Raw genomic sequence first — 26,003 nt, forward strand, 5'->3', positions numbered from 1 at the left:
GCACTTTTTTATTATGTTTAGGTTTGGCCCCCATAGACTCATGTGTTTGAACAAGCCTATGGGAGCCAGGGAGTGGAATGTGATAGTTTGTATATGTTTGCACCAGGGAGTGGCACTATTTGGAGGTGTGGCCTTGTTGGAGTAGGTGTGTCACTATGAGTGTGGGCTTTAAGACCCTACTCCTGGCTGCCTGGAAGTTAGTATTCTGCTAGCAGCATTCAGATAAAGATGTAGAACTCTCAGCTCCTCCTGTACCGTGTCTGCCATGTTCCTGCCTTGATGATACTGGACTGAACCTCTAGACCTGTAAGCTAGCCTCAATTAAATGTTGTCCTTTATAAGTCATGCCTTGATCATGGTGTCTGTTCACAGCAGTAAAACCCTAACTAAGACAGAACCTGAGGTGGGACCTATGAGGTGGGACCTTTAGTTTGGCAGATGATTGGCTGGTGAGGCTTAGGAGTAACTGAGTTAGATGACTGCTGTGTTGAACTCAAGGCCTGGCTTGGGCTGATGGCAGGAATGCAGCAGGCCACTCCCAGACTCTACAAATGAGAGAGAAAGTAGGGCGGGCCAAGTACTGCCTTGCAATACCACCTGCCTCTCCCAGGCCCTTCCCCATGAAACTGACTAGCCAAGAGACCAGGAAGGAGATACAGTGGAGCATAGGCCAGAGATGACCCCATGCCCCTTGTGTCTCGGACAGGGCTACACTTCCCTTCGGCAGCTTGTAAAACTGTCCAAGCTGGAGGTGCCACAGAAGATCAAGGATGTAATTGAGCCCATCAAAGACAACGATGCTGCCATCCGCAACTACGGCATTGAGCTGGCTGTAAGCCTGTGCCGGGAGCTGCTGGACAGTGGCTTGGTGCCAGGCCTCCACTTCTATACCCTCAACCGCGAGGTGGCCACCATGGAGGTGCTAAAGCAACTGGGCATGTGGACCGAGGACCCCAGGTGAGCGGTGGAAGCTGGAGGCATACCCATGAGTCAGAGTCGCGCAGGTGCAGCACCAACCATACATTGAGGATGCCCTCAGGAGTAACTAGAGTCACCCAGTTCCAGCCTCCACCTCAGAGAGAGCTTCCACATGCAGTAATTAATGTTGAGAGTGAGTGGGGTCGCAGTGGCCGAGCTTGCTGTGCTCCTCTAGCTCAGTCTACCTAAGCCTTTGTCTTTTCCCTCTTCCTTCCCACCAGGCGTCCCTTGCCCTGGGCTCTCAGTGCGCATCCCAAGCGCCGGGAGGAAGATGTCCGTCCCATCTTCTGGGCCTCCAGACCAAAGAGCTACATCTACCGCACACAGGACTGGGATGAGTTTCCTAACGGCCGCTGGTGAGGAGAGAAGCCACCCCCTGTTAGGAATTGCTGGTGCCTGGGTGGAATAGGGACAAGATTTACAACAAAGTGCCTTGTTCCTTATACTCCTGCCAGGGGTAATTCTTCCTCACCAGCCTTTGGGGAGCTGAAAGACTACTACCTCTTCTACCTGAAAAGCAAGTCCCCCAGGGAGGAGCTGCTGAAGATGTGGGGCGAGGAGCTCACCAGCGAAGAGAGTGTCTTTGAAGTCTTTGAACACTACCTCTCTGGAGAGCCGAATCGCCATGGCTACAGAGTGAGTGGGGTGAGGAGGAACGGCCCAGCTTTGTCTCAGCCTTGGGCTGGACATGGGGCTGAGCTATCTCCCCTATATGAGATGTGCGCCTCAGGTGAGGGAGGCAGGGTAAGAGATCCCACTTAGGAGCCCGTGGAGACAGAGATAGCTGGGTCTCTAGAAAGACTGTACAAAGGGGAAACGGCCCAGTCCCAGACTCAGTGCTGCCCTCGCTCAGCGCACCCTGCCCTGCAGGTAACCTGCCTGCCCTGGAACGATGAACCCCTGGCAGCGGAAACCAGCCTGATGAAGGAAGAGCTGCTCCGCGTGAACAGGCTGGGCATCCTCACCATCAACTCTCAGCCCAACATCAACGCAAAACCATCCTCAGACCCTGTTGTGGGCTGGGGCCCCAGTGGGGGTTATGTCTTCCAGAAGGTATGCTAGGATGCAGTACTCTCGATATCCCCAGGGACTGACACAGAACCCTGGCCTTTCCCCCGACCCTGCATTCTGAATGACTATAGAGCAGGGCAAGTAACAGGCTCTGTGAGCCCCAGTTTGTCCTATAAAATGGGGCGAGGAGGTATTTTACATTCTGGGGCAAAATAAAATGAAGAATATGACAAGGTCTGCCTGGAGGAAGAACAAATAGTCAGCTCCCAGGAGCTCTGACCGTTAACGAGATGAGACCACTAACGAGATGAGACCGCTAACGAGACTGACTTTAGTTCCAGCCCCACTGGAGCTAAATTACTATTGAGCAAGACCTGTAGCCTTGGACTGGGAGGACCTGGATTTAGGTGTGACCTCTGCTGTTTCCCTTGGTAAACACCCTGCAGTATTCTGAACATTCTAAAGAATGAAGGCAGAGGCCCTCTGCAGACTGAAGCACCTTGCCCAGCCCTATGGGTGTTGTTCTCATCCAATTGGGGAGGCTGGCCTGTGCTAGGCCCCTCCCTCATCCTAAGCTTGTCAGAGTGGCTGCCTCTGTTCGGCTCCTAACAGGCTTCTCTTTAGTGGCTGGCTGGGAGAGGTGGCTTGTACAACCACTTGGACCACTCCACACAGAGACGCCTCTTTCCTTCTGCATCCACCCAACTCCATGGTCTGCAGTGCTACCTCTAATCCCAAAGCCTTCACTGTCCCACACTTTCTTGATGGTCTTCTCCCTGGATGGCTAGGAGGACGGGCATCTGGCTGCTGGCTGAGGGATGGCGTGGGCAGATCTAGTCAGATGTGGAGACAGATTGGAGCAGGCTGAGAAGGCAGAGAACTTGGCAAGTAGTGGGGTTGACATGTTGGGTGTATTCTCCCTCAGGCCTACCTCGAATTCTTCACCTCCCGTGAAACTGTGGAGGCGCTTCTGCAGGTGCTGAAGACATACGAGCTGCGGGTCAACTACCACATCGTGGACGTGAAGGTAAGCCAGCTCCCTCCGGCTTAGACGGCAGCAAGGCTTGAAAACACCTACATTTATTCTGACAGTCCTCAAATGCCCAGCCTAAGCCAGACATATTGTACAAGACAGACAGACCAGATGGAGGCAGGCCCCCAGACTGTGAGGTAGATGAATATATGCCGTGACAAATCTGTGTAAGTAGGAAAGGCAGATTCAGTGTAGGATGCTACAGGCTCCAGAGGAGAGATGTCTCACTGCAGAGGTACAGGGTGTCTATGTGTGCACACACACACACATGCATGTTCTCTCAAATGGAGGCCAGAGAAGGATGTCTGGTATCCTGCTGTGTCACTCTTTGCTTTATTCCCTTGGGACAGTATCTCTCACTGAACCCAGAGCTGTGATCACCAGTGCTAGGGTGACGGGCACATGCAGAGCCATACACAGCTTTTTTACATGGGATCCAAACATGCGCAGCAAGCCTCTTACCCACCGTACCACGTCCCCAGGCCCTGGTCTGAATCTTTGTAAGGACAAAGACTAAGCAGGAGGAGAGGCTCTGCCCTGCACTGCCTGTGGAGAAACTGCAGATGGCAGGACGTGGTGGCTGTCATGCTGTCCTGTCTGAGGCCTGGAGACTACCAAAAGCAAAGGGAGCCCTCCTCCCCAGGGCACAGTGCCTGGCTCCACTTCTTTTTTTCTTTGTTTCCTTCTTTCTTTTTTTTCTTGTTTTTTTTTTTTTTTTTGTTTTTGTTTCTGTTTTTGTTTTTTTGAGACAGGGTTTTTCTGTATAGCCCTGGTTGTCCAGGAACTCACTCTGCAGACAACCAAGCTGGCCTTGAACTCAGAGATCCACCTGCCTCTGGGACTAATGATGTGCACCACCACTGCCCAGCGCCTCTATTTCTTTTTACAAAGATCACAGCAGGCAACTAGGAGAGTGGCAAGGACCACGGGACCGCATGGGGACCCTTGTGGCCCAGGTAGAAAGCCGGGCTGCTACTGTAGGTCTAGATAAGAAGCCGCAGAAAAGCCTAATAACCCCAGCACTAGGTCAGCCAATTGCTGGACGATCTGAGTTCAAGGCCAGCCTGGGTTATAAGCAAGTCCTTGTGTGTGTGTGTGTGTGTGTGTATGTGTGTGTGTGTGTGTGTGTGTGTGTGTGTGTGTGTGTGTGTGTGTGAGTGCAAGGCAGAATAGAAGTTCAGTCAGGATGCCTCTAGGCTCTGATTTAAGCAGAGGGTGATGGGTTTTGGCAGACCAGGAGGGCTTATGAGCAGTGGGAGGTTTCGGTCACCCTCCTCAGCCCTGCCTCTGTTCTCAGGGAGAGAACATCACTAATGCCCCTGAGCTGCAGCCCAATGCCGTGACGTGGGGCATCTTCCCGGGTCGAGAGATCATCCAGCCTACTGTGGTGGACCCCATCAGCTTCATGTTCTGGAAGGTAAGGGAGTGGGAGGGAGTGGAGGACCCTGGCTACCGTGAGAGCCCTGGCCAGACAATAGTCCCAAACACGTAGCCGAAAACCATACCCCAGGCAGGGTAGACTTGGCCCTGAAGGCCGTATGTTAGCACATGGTGTTTATTTCTGGGCTAGCTTGGAGTGGCTCTGTCTTGCTGTTACCTGGGTGGCCTGCAGGGAGACAGCAGGGGCCCAGACCTGGAGGTACCAGCCGTGCTGACCCTGCTCGTGTGTCTCTGTCCACACGTAGGATGAGGCCTTTGCCCTGTGGATCGAGCAGTGGGGCAAGCTATACGAGGAGGAGTCGCCATCCCGCATGATCATCCAATACATCCATGACAACTATTTCCTGGTCAACCTGGTGGACAACGAGTTCCCGCTGGACAGCTGCCTGTGGCAGGTGGTGGAGGACACGTTTGAGCTGCTCAACAGGCATCCCACGGAGAGAGAGACACAGGCTCCATGAGCCTGCATCTCTCAACAGGCACACCATGGAGAGAGAGACACAGGCTCTGTGAGCCTGCATCCCTCAACAGGCACACCACGGAGAGAGAGACACAGGCTCCGTGAGCCTGCATCCCGGTATCTTCCTCACCTGGAGCCCCTCTCCCTCATCTCTCTACACAGGATAATGGCAGCTAGACTAGCAGGAAGCGTCCCGGCTCTGGCTGGACCTAAGATGCCCCGTCGAGGAGGCTGATGCTCTCTGCTCAAGCCCAGAGCCCGTGTTCTTGCTGTGGCAAGCGCCTCCATCCTCAGGGGGAGGAGACCAGAGATTGCCCAGCCACTGCACCAAGGCAGCCTCTAGGAGGTGAACTTTGACCTGGGGTCTGTGTGAGACAGACAGTAGGCACTGTGAAATACTGAAGGAGGTAGGAAGAGATGTGCAAATGAGGGTACAGAAACCTCCTCCCTGCTCAGCGGACTACACACCAGGTCCCCAAGAGAGGCCTGGCTGGTAACACAAGCCTTTCTTGCCATCTTAGGCCAAAGAGTGCAGGAGTTCTGCCTCTGCAGAAGGTTGGTTGTGTCTGTTCTGTGGCTGGGAAGAAAGTGCCCCTTCAGGGTTAAAAGCGTTCTGTCCTCAATGGAGGCTTGCTCTTGGCCTTGTTTTCTGTCCTCTTAGCGAGATTTACCTGGGCAGGGCCCAGCTCTTCCCGTGGCTGTATGAAGCCTGCTCCCTTGCTTCTGAGCAGACTCCTGCCAGCTGCACCGTCTTCTCTGTTGGGCCTAGACTAGGGGCTGTCCCTGGCACTCCTCCCCAGTCAGCCCTCAGGCCTGGCTGCCTGGGGCAGTGACTGGCAGGCACAGATGACTGCTCCCAGCCTGCTGGTCTTGTTTGAGTCAGGGAATGGGAGAAAGCGGTCCGTAGAGCAACTTAGGGAGAGCAGGGGGTTCCTGCCCTCGTCTCCCAGGCCTGGGTGACTGCAGTGGAGAGCAGCCTTGGAGAGAATGAGCAGAAGCAGCCAGGAGGAGGAGGTCCTTTTATTGTCCCAGAGCTCCAGGCGCTGGCCCCTCCAACTGTGGGCCTGTTCCCTCCCTCGGAAGGCTGGGCTTGGTTCTCTTATTTCTCAGGAATATTTCATAGCTGCTGCTGGCCCCTACTCACCCCATGCCTGCTACACCTGAGCCACTGTAAACTGTTTCCAGGAGCACAGGCTGCTGCTAGTTCTTCTCATGGGCTCTTGGCTACCAAACGCTGGTGCCACTTTTCAAAGGCTTGGAGGCAGGGCAGGAAGTACTGCTTGTCTCAGGCTCCCTCCAGGGTCTGTACTGGGCCTGTCAGACTTGACACCTAAGCCATGTTCTGTGTGTCTCAACCAGAGGCCCTTTCCTTTGCCCTGGCAGCCAGCCCACCCTGTCTCTGCCCAAATATCTAGGCTCAGAATAGACTGGACTTGTGACCCGGGAAGCTATGCCCCGTGACCTGCAAACAAGACATCTGTTCTGGACGCAGGCCCTGCAAGGACCAGCATGGGGAGCCACTGCCACAAACAGACTGGTTCTCTGAGTGAGTGAAACTGATACTTGGCTGGGCTTGAGGCCCCTAGTCAAGGGCTCTAATGTCCAGGCTGTGTGCTCTGTAACCAATGGCCAATTCAACTGAATGAGGATAGCGCAGGGTGGTGAGCAGGGACACCCTCCCCTCTCCCTGGCTCAGCCTGGAGGTGGCACTGGTCTTGGAGGGCTGGCTGGGTGAACCAAGGTAAAGTCACCTGGAAAAGGACCCGGCTCTCTTCTCTCTGGTGTAGCTGTTGAGCCACCCGGAGCTGAAGGACCTTTTTCTGCCATGTCCTCCACGCCTGTTCCAGGTGCCATTGTCTGAGCTACAGAGAGAGTTGATAGAAAAGATCCTCTGCCATCCTGTCAGCCCTGGCCCTTCTGCTGCCACCCCAGGGTGAAGGAGATGTGACAAGGGGCCATCACCTAAGAAATGTTAATAAGTGATCACACCTGAGCCCATCCCTAAGGCTTTGGGCATGAGGTGCAATTAGTAGTTAGTGCCTCCAGCTAGCCAAGGGATACATAGGATGAGTGGGGAGTTGTTCCCAGGGCCTCTGCTTGGTACAGAGGAGCTGAGCCTCCCTACCAGAGCCCAAGACAGCTGCTCCACCCAGTGAACATCTACCCAGCGCTGCCATGCCCTTGCCAGGCTCCAGGCCTGCTGGGAAACCTGACTATGCCAACACTATAGGTACCTGTCCCTGCAGGCCAAGAACATCTAACCTCTTCAACAGCAAAGAACAAGAGGCCCAGGCTCGGCCATTCTGCCAGAGTTGAAAAATCCCTTGCCTGAAGGGACTGACCACCCCTCCCATGCACAGCTGGTCCACCTTTGAGGAGCCTGGCCTTGGCCCTTCAGGGCCCTAGTCTCAGAGCTGCAGGGCTCACCTATTCCTGTAGGGGGCCAGTGGAGGGCCCGTGCAGGCAGTGGCAGCCAGAACTCGAGGGCTGGGCAGAGGGGTCTCTCTGTGACACCTGAAAAGGAGACTTGGGTCAGGAGAGGATGATGCCTTGATTTAAAAGAACAGAAGCCCCACCCACCTACCCCTCAAGTCTCCAGGCTGTGGGCTGGCCCAAGGCGCTAATGGGAAAAGAAGGGAATTCTTCAAGTAGCTGGGACACTCAAGAAGAGATGGACAGGGGCATTGTTTCAAAGGGTGTGGCCTGAGGACTGAGACTCAAAGCCCAGGTTGTGGTCCTCTGTGCCTCTTCCATGTGGCCGTGCCAGGCTGAGCAGCACATTCTCTACAGCAGGTGGCCAGCAGCTGTGAGTCTGAAGGAAGAGCAGGGGGACAAGGACCAACTGCAATGGGCTTGACCCTGCTGACCACAAGGGGGTCCTGCCTGCCTCCTGCCAGAGCAGGCTCCCACCTGCGTGCATAATGGGGCGCTTCACCTGACACTCAGGAGTCCCAAGACCCCCAGATGAGGCAAGCCACCCGTAGTGGCACAGCTCCCTCTGACCATCCTCCCCGTTGGCTGAAAACATCTAAGCAGAGGCTGGCTCAGTACTGCGGTGGAGCTCAGGCCAGCCCTGAGATTGACATTATGCTCCTGAATTAAGCTTTAGATGTTGCCGAAGCCTTGCCTCTCACATGTGGCCTGACTCCAAGGTCTGGGCTCCCAACTAATGCAGCATACACAGGGGATTCACAGCACCACAGAATGGCTCGCCACCTGCACGTGTTGCCAGGGGAAGGCTACCTGGGCATGCATGAACCTGTGGTAAAGAGCAGGACCCTGGGTACCATTCTCAGTGTCTGCGTGTTTCTAGAAACCTCAGTTTATCAGCATATCAGCCCTGCCTTCACTAACAAGAAGAGAATGAAAGTACATATACTTTTAAAAGGTTCTAGTGTACTGGTGAAATTTCACGACGCTGAGGCAAGAGGGCGAGAGGCTGCCTCATGAGCTTGAAGCCACCTGGACTGTATAAGCTGGGTCTACAAAGCCTGTAACATCAACAAGCCCAACAGCATGAGGCCCATGGTGTGCCAGCACCCTGAGCCCGTACGAGGATTCTGAAACCCAGCAACGCTAGTCTTGCAATTCTGTTTCAAAGGCAAAGCCACTTTGATGCCTTATGTTCTTTCCAAAGTTAATTCTGTTCCTCTGGCATCTGAGCAAGAGTCTTGGTGAGGCCAGATTGTCTTTGGGAACACTGTCTAGCCTGCCAGGGACTTGGGCTGAGTCCCCTAGTTACATCTGCAGACCTCTAGGCAGTGTTGTTTCTTGCACCTGGCATTTGTGATTATCTCTCTCCTCCTGATAGGCCTTCAGCCTCTCACTGTTGTGTCAGAGCTAAGAACTTCTGGTCTGAAGGTGACTTTTTGGTACAGAAAAGAGAAAAACCCAAATTTCTACTTTATTTTCTAAAATGAGCACATTGCATTTTTCCAATTAAAAAAAAATTGCTGTCTCCATATAGCTGTTTTTAAATGCTTAGCGTAATTTATTTTTGTGTGCATGTGTGTGTGTGCGTGTGTGTATGTGTGTGCGTGTGTATGTGTGTGTGCGCGCGCACGTGCGTGTGCACACACCTATGGAAGCCAGAACAGGCCATTGAGTCAACAGATCACCCGGAGCTTGAGCTTCACAGGGTTGAAAGCCACCAATGTGGATGTGGGTGCTGGGAAACGAACTCTGGTCCCTCTAGAAAGAGCAACCAGTTACCATGGAACCATCTCTCCAGCTCCCAGATGGTGCTGTAACTGAATTTAAGATCTGAAGGTGTAGCTTAGTGAACATTTGTCCAGCGTCTCTCTTAAAAAAACTATGTGGTGTTTGTGGTATACGTGTCAGGAAGGGCAGGCATGCCTTGGTGAGCATGACAGCCAGAGGACAACTCTGGAGTTTATTGTCTCCTTCTGCCTTCACATCAGTTGTGATAATCAAATCAAGTCATTGGGTTGGCATGGCAAGTGCCTTTACCTGCCCAGACACCCTGCTCACCCATGGATACTTTTTTCCCCCTTTGAGACAGTTTAATTATTCAGCCCTAGCTAGCTTCAAACTCCCGGAGATCTTGCCTCTGCCTGCCTCTGCCTTCCTAATACTGGGATTAAAGGCACACAACACCGTGCCCAGCCACAAACACTTTTAAACAGTGTCCATCTCCCTAATAGAGACCCTTTGAAGGCAGACCTGCACAGGGCTGTCACTCAAGAGGTTTGCTAATGGATCCTCCCGCTTCCACCCTGTTGTTGGCCACCCTGCACTGGGTTGTGTGGTGTCTGTAAATATGTTTGCCCCTGGAGAAGTGTCTAGCCACAATCCCATCGTGGGCAGAAACCAAGTGATTTTAAGGGTTTGTTTTGGAAAGTTGACACCACACCACACACACACACAACTCACACGCATCCAAAAGTATGTGGTGTCCGTCAGTAGCAGGAGATGCCCTCTGCTGGCCAGCCTAAGCCAGTGTCCTAAGTCCATGCCCTGTGCCTGGGTCTGTGGCTCCAGCTTCTGTTTGAACAGAGTTGACTGAGACTGAACCCGGTGGGTCCTAAGGAGACCCCGAAGCCGCTGCCAGCATTGGGTGATAGCAGTTTGTTGGACATAAGCCTGGGCCGCTAACTGCATCCCGACCTCTGGGACTCTGGAGAAAAAGGAGGAGCCTGTTAGAGCCAAAGACAAATGCTCAGCCTGGCCCCTCCCATCCCTATTTTTGATGATCCACCAAATATGCATGAAAGGGGTAAAATATCAGACAGCAGAGGCAACTGTCCTGTTTCAAGGGACAGAGAGGGCAGTGCTAACAGCTACATCCTGTCCCCTCCCCTGGGGAATGCCAGTGCACTGCCCACTTCTGTTGAGTGCATGCGCACACTTGCCCAGGCTAAGACATAAGGCAGTTAAAGTCAGGAGCTTTTCCAAGGATGGGTGACACTAGAAAGTGACAGAATTGGGATCCGCTCCAAAGATCAGGATGTCTCTGTCCTCCTGGCAGACAGACAGACAGACAGGTACCACTCAGCCACGCAATGTGCTCCCCATTACCAAAATCCAAGTTCAAGACCTCGCCTGGAAGCATGGTGTGAGGTTGCCCTCCGGTCTCGGGCACTCACCGCGTTGTCAGCTGCTGGGCAGCATGAGCCTGGTAGACCTGGCCTAGGCAGGGCTGGTACATCCACAGGATCCAGTACAGGGCCACCTGGGCTGAGGCCTCATGGCACCACCCTAGGGTGACTCGCCCCACTGCAAAAGCCTGCTGGGCCTGTGTCCTCCACAGCTGCCTGACAACTCAACTCTGCCGCACAAAGCTTCTCCAGCCCAGGACAAAGGCCACATATTGGTCCTGTGCCAGGGTCCCTGCTCTACAGGTCTCCTGCAAGCTATCGAGTATGGCCCCTAGGTCTCTTCTCAGGCTGTCCTGGAAGTCTTCACGCTGGTCCTCTGACACTCTTATGTCCCTCATATGGTCACACTAGGCCTGGAAAGAGCTGCAGGGGGCAGGGATGTTGATTCTCAGTTGGGTTTTGTGTTTATTCAAAATGATACCTGCAGAAATGCCTGAGATCCCAGCACTGAAGCAGGGGGGTTCCTAAGGCTAACCCAGGCTTGAAGACCTTGCAAGGCTAGGAATCTAACTCAATTAGTAAAGGGCTTTCCTAACGTACACAAAGCCTATGGTTCAATCCCTAGTACAAAGTCTGGAGTCCAATCCCTAACACTAAATAAAGTAGGCATGGTAGCTTATGCCCAGAAGCCCAGCACACCTTATATAGAGGCAGGAAGATCAAGATTCAAAGCTATCCTTGGCTAACCAGAGGCAGTTGGAGGCCAGCCTGAGCTATACGAGTTCATCCTCTCTTGGCTACTTTAAGAGGACTGAGGGCCTAAATCTCCTCAGAGCTAAAGGAAACACCTACCTCTGTCACCGTCACTGGCCTATTGAAGTCAGAGAGCTAGCCTGGTCAAGAGGTGAATTGTGAGGCTTGTTACCAACCCCAAAAGTAAAGCGAGGCTGCTGACCAACTCCTCTGGCTCAGACCAGCTTTCTCCTTAGTTCTCCATCTCACCTAAGTCCCAGACCTCTAGTGGGAATCCCCAGAGCTTTTCATGCCCGGGCTCCCTGCCTTTCCCAGGTGGCAAGGGCAGACCCCTCCTACCCCACAAGCCCCTACCCCTGAAGACATCTCAGCTACAGCCTGCTGCCGCTCCAGTCCCTAGACACAGCCTTCTGAAGAACCTGGAGGTGGACCTGTCCCCACCTCTGGTACTGTTCACAGAGAAACTGCTGCCCTGGGGCCAGAGAGACTGAGAGCCACTGGGGACCCCCCCAGCCTCTTCCCTGTTTCCTGCTCAGCCAGCCCTCTGCCCTACACTCTAACTGCCCGGCTAAAATGCTTTTGGTTACCAGGCACTGTATTCAGGAAGTTGAGGCTCTGTTTGTTTTGTTGTTGTTGTTGTTTGTTTGTTTTGTTTTTCTTGGTGCTGGGGACTGAACCCAGAATGTTGCCCATGTCAAACCCACACTCCCCAGAGAATGCCATTCCCAGACTTTTTGTTGAAGATGTTGGCAATGTTTTTAGGCACTGGAAGAATTCAGTTTTAAAACTCTCGGGGCTGGGTATATAGCTCTGTTTCAAGAACACATGCTTTGTCTCATGTGTATAAAGCCCTGGGCTCAATCCCCAGAATAGCACAATCCAGGCATGGTGTCAGAGGACTATAAGCCCAGCACTTGAAAGGTGGGTGGAGGAGGATGGAGTGTTCAGAGTTACCCTCGGCCAGCTACACAGCAAACTGGAGGTGAGTCTTGGCCACAAGAGACCCTTTCTTCAAACAAACAATAATAAAATGAACTTCCAATCTAGATTTGCAGGGGCTAGAGAGATGGCTGTGCAGTAAGTGCCTGTATTACTTTTCTAGAGGCCTGGGTTCCATTCCCAGCACCCACATCAAGTGGCTCACAACTGCCTCTAACTCCAGCTTCAGGGATCTGATGCCACTGGTCTTTGAGGGCACCAGCATGCATGTGACCTACATTCACACAAATACACAGATGCATTCATGGTTAAAAAAGAAAAGAAATCTTCCCCCCAAAAAAAAAAATTAGATTCTGATTTCTCTTTTAAAACCAGAAAATTTGACGTCCATTCCTGAGAGACAAGTAGTGAGCTGGAGAAGTGGCTGGCCCCAGTGGGCAGGGCACCAGCTGTCTAAGACAGTCGAGTCTGTACTGGTGGGCATACAGGACATTGAAAATGGCTGCCACTGAGCTGGCAAGATGATTCAGTAAGTAAAAGTACAGAATTAGGCCCTAAAGAGATAGGTGCTTTGGCCCCGGAACCCGAGATGAGTGGGTTCTGCAGAGATGCCCTGTAGTGAGACTTACCAGCACCCCTACAAGGGAACTTAAGAAGTAGGTGCCTAGCCCCCACAGAGCTTTCAGATGTAGCTCCAGCCCTGGGTGACCCCTCACTGGTAGCCTGATGGGAAAGAAAGAAGCTGGGGGGGGGGCCCCCTAAGCCATTGGACTCTCTCTTGCTTTGTTGACACCATGAGATGCTAAAAGTCTGTGGTTTAAAAGTATAACCTGAGCCGGGTGTAGTGGCACATGCCTTTAATCCCAGCACTCGGGAGGCAGAGGCAGGCAGATTTCTGAGTTCCAGGCCAGCCTGGTCTACAGAGTGAGTTCCAGGACAGTCAGGGCTATACAGAGAAACCCTGTCTCAAAAAAACTAAAAAAAAAAAAAAAAAAAAAAAAAAGCTGTAATAGTGGCTGGGAGTGTGGCTCAGTGGTAGACTGGAGCGCTGTATTCTATCCCCAGAACTGAAGTTAATTTCTATCCCCATTTAGTTACATAAAATGTTGAGGCTATTTGTTGCTCAGAAAGGGGTGGGAGTCTCCTGGAGAGGTGACTACAACTTGGCTGGGGTCAAACTGAGGACAGGGATAAAGATCTTTGTGCGGAGCTAGGATTCTGGGAAGCTAGAGGGGATTCATCCCCTTCCTTCCGCACACAGGCTCCTTGCTCTGCAAGCCTATTTCTTCTACCTCTGCTGCCTAACTGGCATCATGGTCCTGAGAGCACCAGGACTCTCTCTTCCTGGACCTTAGAGCTTAAGCCAGCAACATCTGGAGGCCAGGCAAGGCAAAGGTGATGGGGAAGAGGGAGGTGCTGATATTCTAGCCCAGGGTTTGCTGTGGACTGACAGGATCCCCAGGATCCCCACAGGCACTCGGTGAAGTGGGCACAGTCTTATTCCTGGTTTACAGATGGCCAACCACAGACCGAGAGTACTTAAGTGGCTTGCTCAAGATCCACACAGCAGAAGATAAAAGAGCAGAGACCCACCCAGTCCTAGGTGTACCCTCCGTGATCCAATCCTGGGCTCTGAGATGGCTCTGGAACGGAGTGTCACTAAGGGACCCTTCTGGTCTTCTCCTCTCCCAGGTGTCCCCACCCAGTCCTTGGCTCCCTCTATCAGCAGGAGAGCCAGTGGCTCAGGCCACTCGCACCAGTCCCTGGCCTCGCTCCTGGACTCTCCTGCACTGTCCACCATCCCGCCAGCAGCTGCTTCCACAGACCCATCACAGCCCCACAGTTCCAATTCCAGGCCCAGCGAGCAGCCAGCTCTCCCTGGGCCCGTGGAGTACCGCTGCTCCAGCTGAGGAGGACACTGGGGAGGAGGGGGAATATCCGCTCTGAGCACAGCCCTTAGGCCAGCCTCACCTCTTCCTCCCCGCAGCAACAGGTATGGCCTGGGTGGATCTTTTCCCGGCTCTGATAAACAGATTAGAGGGGTCTGGGGCCCTTCCAAAGGACATAATGACAGATGACAGGACTACAAAGGGCCCTCAACCTCCGATGCCCAGTGCTCAGCCATCAGGGTTGGTGCTATAATTGTGTAATTGTCCTCATTTTGCAGACAGGAAAAGCAGAGACACAGAGAAGTTAGGTAACTTGCCCCAAATCACACAGTCAGAGGCACAAACCAAAGGTATGTAGGTCGTCCCTTCTCAAACCCCGCCCTGTAAGAGCTTCTGGGGAGAAACAAGACACTACAGACTGCCTTGCCGGACCCCCCCCTCACAGCAGGAGAGCACATGAGATTTGGGGGGCCATGCTGACTGGGCTGTGAGACTCCATGGGGCTGCTGCTGGGAAGACCAAGGATGGGTCAGAGGAGCTGTCAGGAAGCAATGACTCCACTACACAATGGACAATGGGGTCCCCCCTTCCTGCAGAGAGGTTCCTACCACCTCTGGAGGGTACACCAGTACAACCTCGCTGCATCCAGAGTCTGCTGGAACTGCACCTGCCAGGGAAGAGGGCACAGCCCCTGCTCTGCCACCTGACTGCTCTCAGGATACCCACCAGAAAGGTCTCCAGGGGGGTGGGGGCCCTAGGAAGCTGGGGAGGAGGGATGAACCCTGGGTCTCCTCATCTCCACCCCACTCCAGCCCCTCCTGATGTTCTGCACTCCAGCCAGGCCTCCCCCATCTTGGGCTGCTGCCGCGTGCCTCCAGGGCTAACATGGTCTTCATGTCACTTGAGGGAGGGTCTGGACCACAAGTGCCACTGGCTTAGAAGGTGCTGCAGAACCCGCTTCTGCATGCCCTGGAAGAAGGATCTGGGGGGGGGGGGAGAAGGAGGGAGGGAGGGAGGGAGGGAGGTGAGTGAGTCCCTGGGGCTCCTAGCACCCATGACTGGGTCAGGCCCGCTGTGAGAGAGCCCAGCTGGTAGACGGTAGCTGGTGGAAACCAAGGGATCACTCAGAGCTTCAAGAAATGTCGTAGCTCAGTGGTGGACACGTGCTTAGGGGGATGAGTCTGAGCTCCTGATGCCCAGCCCTACAAAAGACACAGACAAGCCACTCTAGTGACTGCCAAGCCCACGCCCTCTTGTGGGGGACTCAGTTAAAACAAAACAAAACAAAACACTTTTTCTGAAAACAGTGCAAAGCAAAACAAAACAAATGGAAACCAGAAACTATCAAAAATACAAGCCAGGCAGAGTAGATTGATTGCCAGAGTGTGCAGTCATCCTGAACTATGTGCCACCATGCTTGCTAGAACGGAACTCTTAACTAGGGAACTACCAGCTTATTCTCCAAGGCAGCCTAGTTGAAAAGCTGACCTCTGGTGACCCCAGCCTCCCCAGAGCTAACAATCAAACCTGGTCTCAGAATCCTTGTAAAGGCAGCTGGGGGCAGTGGTAGCCCTAGGAGCTTTCTGACCTTGAGGTCACTGCCTCAAGGTCCCCTGGCCACCTCCCAGAGCCTGATATCTGCTGGGCTACACAATGTATCATCATATCAGCCCCCCTGTCAAGGCCATGGGAAGGCTGGGATTGTCAGACAGGCTCTACAGGACATGTACCCACCACGCCCTGGGCTGACCCTGGGTCGTCAGCTTTCAGACGCTTACCCAGTTTGCTGGCGCTGGTAGAATCGTGTCCTCCAGAGCAGCAGGGTCCGGTACAGGGCCAACTTTTGGCAGATTTCCCACAGGGAGCACTGATCTGGACCCTTGGATAGCTGTTGGGCGTGGGTCACTGTCTCCAGGCAATGGGCCATGGCAGCTCCTGGGGCTAAGCCGCTGAGAACCTCATTCCCTGGGGAGAAGGCAGGAAGTGGTTGAGCTCCTGGTTGCAGACGTACAGCTCCCTCCTGTTCCTCCCCGTCATGGACACTGCCTCCCCATGTCCTCTACGTGCTCCCCGTAAGGTTATCTTAAGACCCCACGATCCCCAGCTGGGGAAGGGGACTGGGCATGTGTCCTACCTCACACTAGAGACTTTCTGGAGCAGAGAGCCCCTTGTTTTCTGAGCAGAATGTGTGATGACCCAGCGCTAAGCCAGAATAGCCCCCTGCCCAGAGCAGCTTACGTGGAGCCAGGGATGCAGCCCAGCCAAGGTCTGCTCCCTCGGGGAACTCCTCCAAGACCTCTGGTACTGGCAAGGTTCCTCCCACCCCTAAAAGGCCCAATTCAGCAAAGTCCCCTCCCGCTGTAGCATTTTTCCTGAGCTTCACTGGGCCCTTGAACTTGGCTAATGGGGGCTCTGGTTGAAGGAAAGGGACTCCCCTGTGTTTGCCACAGGCTCACCTGCCTTCAGCCAGTGGAGGGCCAACTGAGTCACCTTTGTGACATCTGAGGCCTGGAGCCGCTTCATCTCCATCCACTGTCCCAGGCATGCCCTTAAGGTCCTCACTCTTCGGTGGGCCAGATGTCTTCTGTACTGGGCCCCTCTTTGCGCTAACCGTTGCCAGGCCCTGAAGCACCTACACCATGGAGAGAAACTGCCACTGCCATGCCCACACTTCCGGACCCCCGGGGTTTGCCTTTCTGAGCCTCCATATCTCGTTTATAAGGTGGAAGGCTGTGAGAGACTGTGGCTCAGGCCACAAATGTCATCCCCAAGTGTCTGGAGGACGCCGGCATCCTCCCGCCTGGCCTCCCACACCCACCCTTGCTCAACTTATTCTGTTGGTTCTGACTCAGTGACCACTGGCATGTTGCCTTCATCTTGAGTCCAGTCCGCTTATCTACCTGCTCAGCCTCCTGGGGCATCTCCTCTGCTCCTCAAAACTCAGCTCCTCCCCACGGCCCCCAAGGCTATGTAGGACCTGATCCCAAACACCTTTTTCAGTCATCTCAGAACATTTCCCAGTCCCTCGAGACTCTCGTCACTGCTGCTTTTCTCCTTCATGTATTTGGTCTTTCTTTCTTTTTTTTTTTTTTCCAGAATAACCAATTTATTTTTTTTTTAAACTCACAATCACAACACAGTCCAAGGAGGCCAAACACTTGCCCAGTAACCAACACTACATACAAGCCTTAGTAAGCATCCATGGCCATTCCAAAGCAATGAACTGTTAGAAATATAAGGGTCCACACTTGTACTATCAATTATACAGAACCAATGTCACATCTCTTCAGCTTGAATTTCTTGATTACATTAAACCATTTGCAATCCTGCACTGCCGCAGCACCTCATTGAAGCCCTCACAGAGCTTGACATCGCTCTGGTTCTGAGCACACTCCAGAAACTGCTTGATCTCTAGAGAGCAAGGTCCAAAAGACTGCTGGTTCTGCAGCTGGGCTCCCTGAGGCTCCTGGTAAGTGATGTCGGGCTTTGCGGGCTCAGCACTGCCACCTCCACTGAAGCCCCCAGTGATGGCGTGACCCAGGGTGTGCCCCACTGCAGAGCCCACAGCCACACCGGCCGCGGTGGTAGCCATCTGGGCCATCAGGCCTGGCTGCCGGGGCGCAGCGGCAGGTGATCCAACTGCAGATGGCGCAGCTGCTGCTGGAAGCTGAGCTGCAGGTGCTCTTCGGGGAGCAGCCCTCCTCTGAGGGGCCCGGCTGGCCGGAGGAGTCACCCGGGAAGTGCGGCTTCGGCTTCCACGCGGCATCCTAACTGCTCGAAGTCTCACCGATCAGCGAAGACAAACTGCTGTATTTGGTCTTTCTACGTTGCCTAAGATGACCTTGAATTCCTGGACTCAAGCTATCCCCCTGCTTCCACCTCCTGAGTAGCTGGGACTAGGAGCTTTTACTACTACACTGGCTCCTGGCATCATTACGCTCCTGCTGAGGCCTTTGCACACTCTGTTCCTTTCGTGTGGTACCCAGGTCCCTTCATCCTCCTACAGGTTACTATCCATCCCTAAGTCACTCACCATGTCTAGGTCATTAGGTCACTTCCAGTGTTAAAAGTTATTGCTGGGGGCGAGGGATCAACATGAGTTAATGGAATTAAAAAAAAAAAAAAAAAAAGGCCCTGCGGTGGCACACCTTTAATCCCAGCACTTGGGAGGCAGAGGCAGGCAGATTTCTGAGTTCGAGGCCAGCCTGGTCTACAGAGTGAGTTCCAGGACAGCCAGGGCTACACAGAGAAACCCTGTTTCGAAAAACCAAAAAAAAAAAAAAAAAAAAAAAAAAAGGCCCACAGATGTATAGGAGCTGGAAAGATGGCTCAGTGGTTAAGAACACTGGCTGCTCTTGTGGAGGACCCAGGTTCAGTTACCAACACTCACGTCTGTAGGCACACAAACCACCTGTAACTCTAGTTCCCAGGGATCCATTGCCTTCCTCTGGACTCTGTGGGAACCTGCATGTGTGTGGCATGCATACAACCATTCAAGTACACACACATAAACCGAAATAAGTATAAAACATAAATAAACAAAACACACATAATGGCTGCTAACTCAACAGTGTACCACGTGGTTAGGCGGACCCTGACTGTCCTTTTTTTATAACTATAACTGGTGTCAGGACTGGCATATTTTGTCCAACTCTTTGTCCTCATCCTGGCTCTAGGTGGAAGAAGCTGGTTGGCAGGTGCAGAGGCAGAGGGTGAGGCAGAGGGCAGGGTGGGGGTAGAGCAGGCCACCAGCTGCCTAAGGCCACATTGCCCAGTTTTGGTGCCCAAGCTTACCTGCATCTCCAGGCAAGATCTGCGGCTGCTTTTCTTTCCAAGGAAAGGCTTCCCCTAGAAGCAAGGAACGTTGGCACAGCCTGGGTATGAGGTTGCTCCAGTTTCTGCCGCAAAGCGACATGTCTCCACTGGGTCAAAAGACAAGGGGCAAAAAGATGCTGGCTGAGGCTTGGGATGAGGCTCCCAAGAGAGCAACAGGGAGGGGCAAGCGAGAGTCACAATCCTGTACCAAAGCTCTGGCCCAAATCATAAGGCTACCCCGTTTCCTTAGGAATGAATGAATAAATAACAAGAGGCAGAGCTTTCCTTTGGAGCCAAACCTTCCACTCTTCCTTACTCAGTACCCAAGGAGGAAGAACCCCCATACATCCTCTCAGCCAAGCTGGCAAATAACCAAAACCAAAACCAAAACCAAAACCAAAACCAAAACAAACAAAAAAACCTAGCAGATGGCTGGAGAGATCATTATGAGTTGCACCCTAGGCCCAGCAGGGGCCCCCTCTTAGTAGACGTGGTCTCCTCTCAGATATATCAGGACCATGTCATTCCACTCAAACCACAACCTGGAGAACCCAGACCTCTCGGAAGCTCCGGGCTAGAAGGGCCTTTGCTTGTTGCTCCCAAGCTGCCTCCAGTCGGGTCTTCTGGAGCCATAGGACCCAGTGCAGCTCTCTGAGGCTCTTTCGAATCAGCTGCCTGTGTCTCATAGCTGTGGCCTTAGCCACTGCCTGACGCCTCTGTGACAAGCGCCTCCAGACTCTGAAACTTTCGGACAGCAGCTTCCGGCTGAGGACATAACAGGACTGATGGGGAGTGGGGAGGGGGGTAGGCACAATTCTCAGCCCCCCCCCCAGGACACCATCCTTGTGACTTTTCCAGTAATCATGAAGGTGATGCCCCCTTCCATAGCAGAAGACCCAAAGAACTCTCTTGTTGATACCCTGGACTCCCAGAGAACAGGAGACTCCCAGAGAGAGGATAATTTCCCCACTACCCTGATGTCTACAATTCCCAGTGATCCAAACCCAGGGGCATAGAACCTGGGCCCATAAATTCCTGGGCCCTATTTCCCATGAGGCACAGGATAGTTCTGTCCCCTTGAAATCCTGCCAAGCCTCTGCCATCAGAAGCCTAACTTCCTCAAGTCCCTAAGATACAGGCAAAAGGCTCAAAAGTTGAAATGGCCCCAACTCTACCCCAACTCCCACATAGCAGGGCCTCACCAGGCTGTCTGGGAGTCCAGGGTCACAATGTTTTGAGCCTCATTCTGCAGAAACAAAAGACAGGACAGTTCTCAGGCCAAAGAGTAGGTGTGATAACTTCAGCCAAGCCCATCTTCTGGGAGTGGCCCACCCCCAGCCTCTGGAGGCCTCTACCTGCGTGGTGCTCTGAGCCGGGGCTATGTTTGACGGGCAGGAGGCCATCCTCTCCCCATCCCTGCCTGTTTTTTCCTCTGGGGCCCTCTCTCTTCCTTCCTGCCCAGGCAGGACGCTGAAGATGCCTGGAGATTCAAGTCTGGTCTCTTTGCTCCTCTCCTCGAGTGTGACACTGAAGTGCCCTCTGTGCCTTTTGTTAAATAGAAAGCCTGGGGGACCCCTCTCTCTTGCTCCAAGGTACTGGGAAGAAAGGACCTCATGGTCTGAGTCAGAGAAATCCCCAGCCAGTGTTCCCAGAGTGGCCTCATGTAACAGGGGCATGTATATAGGGGACTCAGAAAATCTAGCTTGGACCTCCAGAGTCTCCAGGAAGCTTAAACTTTCCCTAGAGTGGCTGGGCCAAGATTGGGCAGGAGTTGACTGGCCACCACAGTTGTGGGGTCCTCTCTGGGTAAGACCTAGGTGCTCCCAGGATGTCTGGCTTTCAGGTTCTAGGTGTTGGGTGGAGTCCAGCAGCCAGTGGGCAGTACTACAGGAGAAAGAGGTTGAGGCCTGAGACTGACTGTGGTCAGAGACAGACAGGTCCTCCAAGGTGAGAGGCTCCCCCACAAGCCTGGGTGCCCAGCTCCCTGAACGACACCAGGGCCTGGGGCCAGGCCATGTGCACCCATCAAGAGGTGCCAAGTCCTCTGAGAGTCTCAAGTCTAAGCAGCCTGCGACCTGGAATGTCTGCTTCTGGTGGGAGGATGGGCCAGCTGGTGGCAGGCAGCTGTTCTGCAGATGGGGGCTAGCAGTTCCTCGGAAGCACAGGTTACTCTGCTGTACAAATGGCTCTCGGATCCTCCCCTGGGACCTCCCTACTGGCAGCTGTAGGTTACTCTGCTGCTGCAGCCCTGTGTCACCTAGTCGGCCAGCTGTGTCCTTCAGGGCAAGGGCCAGGTGGGGACATGGACAGGCCAAGTTACTTTGGACTTGGCAGGGCTTCTGGCATAGCACTGGGCCTTGGGAGTATGTGGTGACCTGGCACATGGGCATCTTCTGGTCTCCTCGGCTACCCAAGCTGATGTCCAGGTTTGTCCAGGGTCTCTTCAGCTCTGTAAGAGACAGCCACACCCTGAGGCAAGAACCAGATGATGTCTTCTTAGATAAGACAAGTGGGTATCCAGACCTCAGAGCTGGGGACTGGCTGAGCTCCTGGTAGGAGGAGTCAGGACTTGAGCTATACAAGCCTGAGGGAGCCAATGTGCAGGCTCCAGAACAAGGTTTGACTTGAGGCCCGGCTATGTGGAACATGGAGGGGAGGGGAGAAAGAGGAGCCTGCAGGAGGGTTATCTGTAGGTAGGACCAAGGTACATAGAGAGTTGTGGAAATGGGAGTAACCAGCTGAGATGAAGGAGAAAGGGAAAGAGTGAAGGGTGAGCAGCTTACGGTTTGCCCCGTGGTCTCAGGACACTCTCCCCTTTTAGTGCACCCTCAGGCTGCCCTCCAGTGACCCCCAACTGTTCCAAGCATAAGGATCAGAATCTGAACTTGTTCTTGGGCTCTCTGTACCCTATGCTGGACCAGTTCTGTAGCCTTTTGTTTGTTTGTTTGTTTGTTTGTTTTTAAATTTTATGTGCATTGGTGTTTTGCTTACATGGATAAGAGTGTCAGGGCCCCTGGAGTTACAAGACAGTTGTGAGCTGCCTTGTGCCTGTTGGGAATTTGAACCGGAATCCTCTGGAAGAGCAGCCAGTGCTCTTAACCTCTGGATCCTCTCTCCAGCCCCTCTGTAGCCTTCTTGTAGGCTGAGAAGCCTCACTCCCAGAAGCTTGCCCTCCAGAGACTCTGGCCCAGAGACTTACTCTTCAGGAACTCCACCCTTCAGAGGTGGGTGCTCTCCCAAGGCCCTTCCCTTTGGGACCCCTCCCTCCTGACGTCCCATGTTTCCATCCTTCTCAATAGCTCTCCCTCGGGGTGGGTGATGCTGTACCGATCAAGCTGACCTAAGGAAGCAAACCTCTAGAGCCACAAAGGTGCTAGGTGAGCAGCTGGAGAGGACCTGCTGCCACCGCTTTACCAGGCTCAGTGAGCTTACCTGGCCTCAGGACAGCCACAGTCTTTGGGGGTACATTTTCCTTCTATCCGGTGGCAGGTCTTGGTTCCATGGGTTTGGGGACAGCTGTGCATTCAGTTAGATGGGTTGGGCTGAGGTACACGTAGCTCAAGGTGAAGCCTGACCTGCATATGTGAGGCCCTGGGTTAGATTCTCAGCATAGGAACAGGGAAAGGGCACTCTGCGGAGAAAGAACAAGATGCCCTGGCCACAGGGCCCTGTTCTCTCTAATACCCTTGGGCCACATCCTCAGCTATTCTGGGCAGCGCCCCTCTCTGCATAGGCCTCTTGGGGGGTCTCTGCTCACTGGCCCACATAGCTTTTCCCTTTTCTGTTGTAATTATTTTATTTTTCAATTGTTTTATTTTGTTTTGTTTTGTTTTGTTTGTTAGTTTGTTTGGTTGGTTTTTTGGTTTTTTTCGAGACAAGGTTTCTCTGTATAGCCCTGGCTGTCCTGGAACTCACTTTGTAGACCAGGCTGGCCTCGAACTCAGAAATCCGCCTGCCTCTGCCTCCCGAGTGCTGGGATTAAAGGCATGCACCACCACGTCCGGCTTGTTTTGTTTTTTTAAGGCAGCCACTATGCTACCCTTGTTGTCCTGGAATTCACTATATAGACCAGGCTAGCCTTAAATAATAAAAGGTCACCTGCTACTGCCTCCCAAGGGCTTGGATTAAAGGGCATCACCATGCCCATTTAAGAATACCAAATCCTGACACCATTGCATACACTAGCAAGATTTTGCTGAAAGGACCCAGATATAGCTGTCTCTTGTGAGACTATGCCAGGGCCTAGCAAACACAGAAGTGGATGCTTACAGTCAGCTATTGGATGGATCACAGGGTCCCCAATGGAGGAGCTAGAGAAAGTACCCAAGGAGCTAAAGGGAACTGCAACCCTATAGGTGGAACAACAATATGAACTAACCAGTACCCCGGAGCTCTTGACTCTAGCTGCATATGTATCAAAAGATGGCCTAGTCGGCCATCACTGGAAAGAGAGGCCCATTGGACTTGCAAACTTTATATGCCCCAGTACAGGGGAACGCCAGGGCCAAAAAGGAGGAGTGGGTGGGTAGGGGAGTGGAGGTGGGTATGGGGGACTTTTGGGATAGCATTGGAAATGTAAATGAGGAAAATACCTAATAAAAAATTAAAAAAAAAACCAAATCCCCAGAAACTGAAGTTACAGATGCATATGAGCCATCATGTGGGAACCAAACTGGAGTCCTAGGTTAGGAACAATATGGAGTGCTCCTAACCACTGAATCTCTCCTGTCTCTCTTCTGTGTCTCTCTCTCTTCTGTTTTGAGAGTTTTTGTTTTTGTTTTCAAGACAGGGTTTCTCTTTGTAGCCCTGGCTGTCCTGGAACTCACTCTGTAGACCAGGCTGGCCTTGAACTCAGAAATTCACCTGCCTCTGCCTCCCAAGTGCTGGGATTAAAGGCGTGCACCACCACTGCCCAGCCTGTTTTGAGAGTTTTTAAAACGTACATCAGGCTGTCCCCAAATTCACTATGCATTCAAATTCACTATGCCAAGGATGATACCGAACTCCCCTTCCCAAATTCTGGGATTACAGGCTGTGCCGCCACACCTACTTTGTGCAGTGCTGGAGTTCAAACCCAGCGCTTTCTTTGTGCTAGTCAAGCACACTACAAACTGAGTTCCAACACAACCTTTCCCTCCCGCCCGCTTTTTTTTTTTTTAATGTTCTGCTGTATATACACCTGCAGGCCAGAAGAGGGCATCAAATCTTCTTACAGTGGTTGTGAGCCACCACTATGTGGTTGCTGGGAATTGAACTCAGCATCTCTGGAAGAGCAGCCAGTGCTCTTAACCACTGAGCCATCTCTCCAGCCCTCCCTCCTTCCTTTACATCCTCCTGCCTTAAACATTACAGTAAGCTCTTCTCTCATGCTGCCCACACTTACTCTCTGTGCCCTGCATGAGCTCCACCTGGCATGTGCCGTAACTGTGTCTAGGGAAGAGATGATTTCACCTGTACAAACACAAGCCGCATACAGAACAGCCGGGCACGTGGCTGGGACTTAGAAACGTGTTAAGTGACTGAACCACGCTAAACACCAGCTCAGCCATTAGAGAAGTTCTGCACCGCGGTCAGTGCTAAGATTTAGTTTGCTGGTTCTAGAAACGAGGCAATCGAGGCTTGGAAAGGCCACCCGCCGGTTGCATAGCCCTACAGCCTGACCGCTCTGCTGAGAAGGCCGATTTGGAATTAACGGCGGTTTCCCTGGCCACTCCCGTATTAAGTCCAGCTCTCTCACCCCCACGCCCACATAAAGTCACTTTTTGCCACCATGGAAACCTAGAGCCAGTTCCCTGCCCTTCAGGACCTGCTCTCAGATGCTTCAGTCTTCCTTGGGACCTTTCCATTGACCAATCAGGTTTGAGGGACCGCTAACGTTTAGGATAAGTGTGAGGTAAAAAGAATTTCAAACACACGCGCGCGCGTGCTCGCCTAGCTCCGCTCCCGTCCCCAGGGTGCCTTGCGCGTTCCCGAGTGAAAGTTGCAAACCTCTGCGCATGCGTAGTTCTAAAGGCGTGATCCGGCCCTGCTCTGTGCTGAGTTTCAGGCCCTGGACCTGCATCTCAGTTGTAATGGATGTGGCTGCGGGCCGACTTCCCCTTGCCCGCCCCACCACTAAGTTGTCTATGGTCTCCAGGCCTCAGGTCTCCCCAGAAATAGCTGGAAATCACCCAGTCTTTTCCTTGTACACTTTGATGTTGGTTTATTCACGTTTCTGTCCAAACCTCCCACATTTCACATCTTTGCTTGGGTTGTTCCGTGGTGCACCCTGCCATGTGTGCTTTTCCTGTGACACCCATAGGAAGATGAAAGATCGTGGGCTCAAGTCTCAAGGCTTGTGCTGTTGGGTGGCTTTATCCAAATCCCAAACCTCTGACACCCTCAACTCCACTCCCTTCCCATTTTTAAAAGTGGTGCTAGGGATTGAACCTACGACCAGTGCAAGCTAGGCAATATCTTTTCCACTAGCTTAGATCCCTAGCTTTCCTCCTACCGTCTTCTTTTAAGTCTGCGTCGAGCCAGGTGTATGGTAGCCTTCTGGAGGCAGAGACAGGCAGATCAGTGTGAGTTCCAGGCCAGCCTGGTCTACATAAGTGAGCTCTAGGCAGGCTAGCACGACATCGTGAGCCAGGTCTCAAAAGCAAGTAAGCTTTTAAAAAAAATCTTTGTCAATATCTTCCTAAACCTGGTGGATGGGACCTTTGGCCACCTTTCCCCAACCTCAGCTTGTAAACTGCACTGAATCTTAGGTTGTCCCTTGGTTGCTTTTCTGAGAGTCCTTCAAACCTGTCGTGCAGGCTATCAGCCCGCAGGTCTGTCTGCTGCACTGAGTTTCTGCTTTAAACCATGTTCGTCATCTGTGGAATGATTGCCCTCTTTTTAAATTCCCAGCCACCCCAGCCTCTGAAAAGCACACTCCAGTTCCGAGATAGCTCTACAGGGTCCCTTGTCCACGGCTCCTCTGCCCAAGTTGGTGTGACCCTGGATCAGTTTCCCTTTAGGGAGCTAGGGAACCCTATGTTCCCTGGTAATGTGTTTGTGTGTGGTGGAGGGAGTTAGAGTGCTCCAACAGACAGGCTCTCGCTTTCATATTCTGAATCATAGGTAATTCTATCATGTAAAGAATT

General features: G+C 52.9%; 1 protein-coding gene, 1 long non-coding RNA gene and 1 pseudogene across 9 annotated transcripts in view; 1 reads left to right on the forward strand and 2 right to left on the reverse strand.

Moving 5' to 3' along the window:
• Mthfr (methylenetetrahydrofolate reductase) overlaps positions 1-8,897 on the forward strand; it is a 20,486-nt gene extending 11,589 nt beyond the window's left edge. For 2 of the 3 annotated variants that reach the window (NM_010840.3, NM_001161798.1), the window contains exons 6-12: positions 707-957; positions 1,200-1,334; positions 1,434-1,614; positions 1,849-2,031; positions 2,915-3,016; positions 4,320-4,439; positions 4,708-8,897. In NM_010840.3, the coding sequence (NP_034970.2) occupies positions 707-957; positions 1,200-1,334; positions 1,434-1,614; positions 1,849-2,031; positions 2,915-3,016; positions 4,320-4,439; positions 4,708-4,923 (1,188 nt within the window). In that variant the 3' untranslated portion in view covers positions 4,924-8,897. The remainder of the gene's footprint in view (positions 1-706; positions 958-1,199; positions 1,335-1,433; positions 1,615-1,848; positions 2,032-2,914; positions 3,017-4,319; positions 4,440-4,707) is intronic. The other variant, NR_027809.1, reaches the window with a different exon arrangement.
• Gm13201 lies at positions 7,328-25,861 on the reverse strand. Of its 6 annotated transcripts, none has more exons than XR_004691353.1 (10): positions 24,683-25,861; positions 22,309-22,451; positions 20,232-21,345; positions 20,079-20,122; positions 19,434-19,641; positions 18,856-18,983; positions 16,518-16,693; positions 15,840-16,026; positions 9,816-10,059; positions 7,328-7,436 (listed from the first exon to the last, which is right to left on the reverse strand). It is a non-coding gene; the product is annotated as a predicted gene 13201 (long non-coding RNA). The 6 variants fall into 6 exon arrangements; XR_004691354.1 differs by lacking the exon at positions 24,683-25,861 and adding an exon at positions 24,260-24,676; XR_004691352.1 differs by lacking the exons at positions 22,309-22,451; positions 24,683-25,861 and having other exon boundaries at positions 20,232-22,300.
• Chchd2-ps (coiled-coil-helix-coiled-coil-helix domain containing 2, pseudogene) lies at positions 17,155-17,869 on the reverse strand (annotated as a pseudogene).
• Positions 25,862-26,003: the final 142 nt, after the last annotated feature.

This window comes from Mus musculus, chromosome 4 (assembly GCF_000001635.26).
Source record: "Mus musculus strain C57BL/6J chromosome 4, GRCm38.p6 C57BL/6J".
Lineage (NCBI taxonomy): Eukaryota > Metazoa > Chordata > Mammalia > Rodentia > Muridae > Mus > Mus musculus.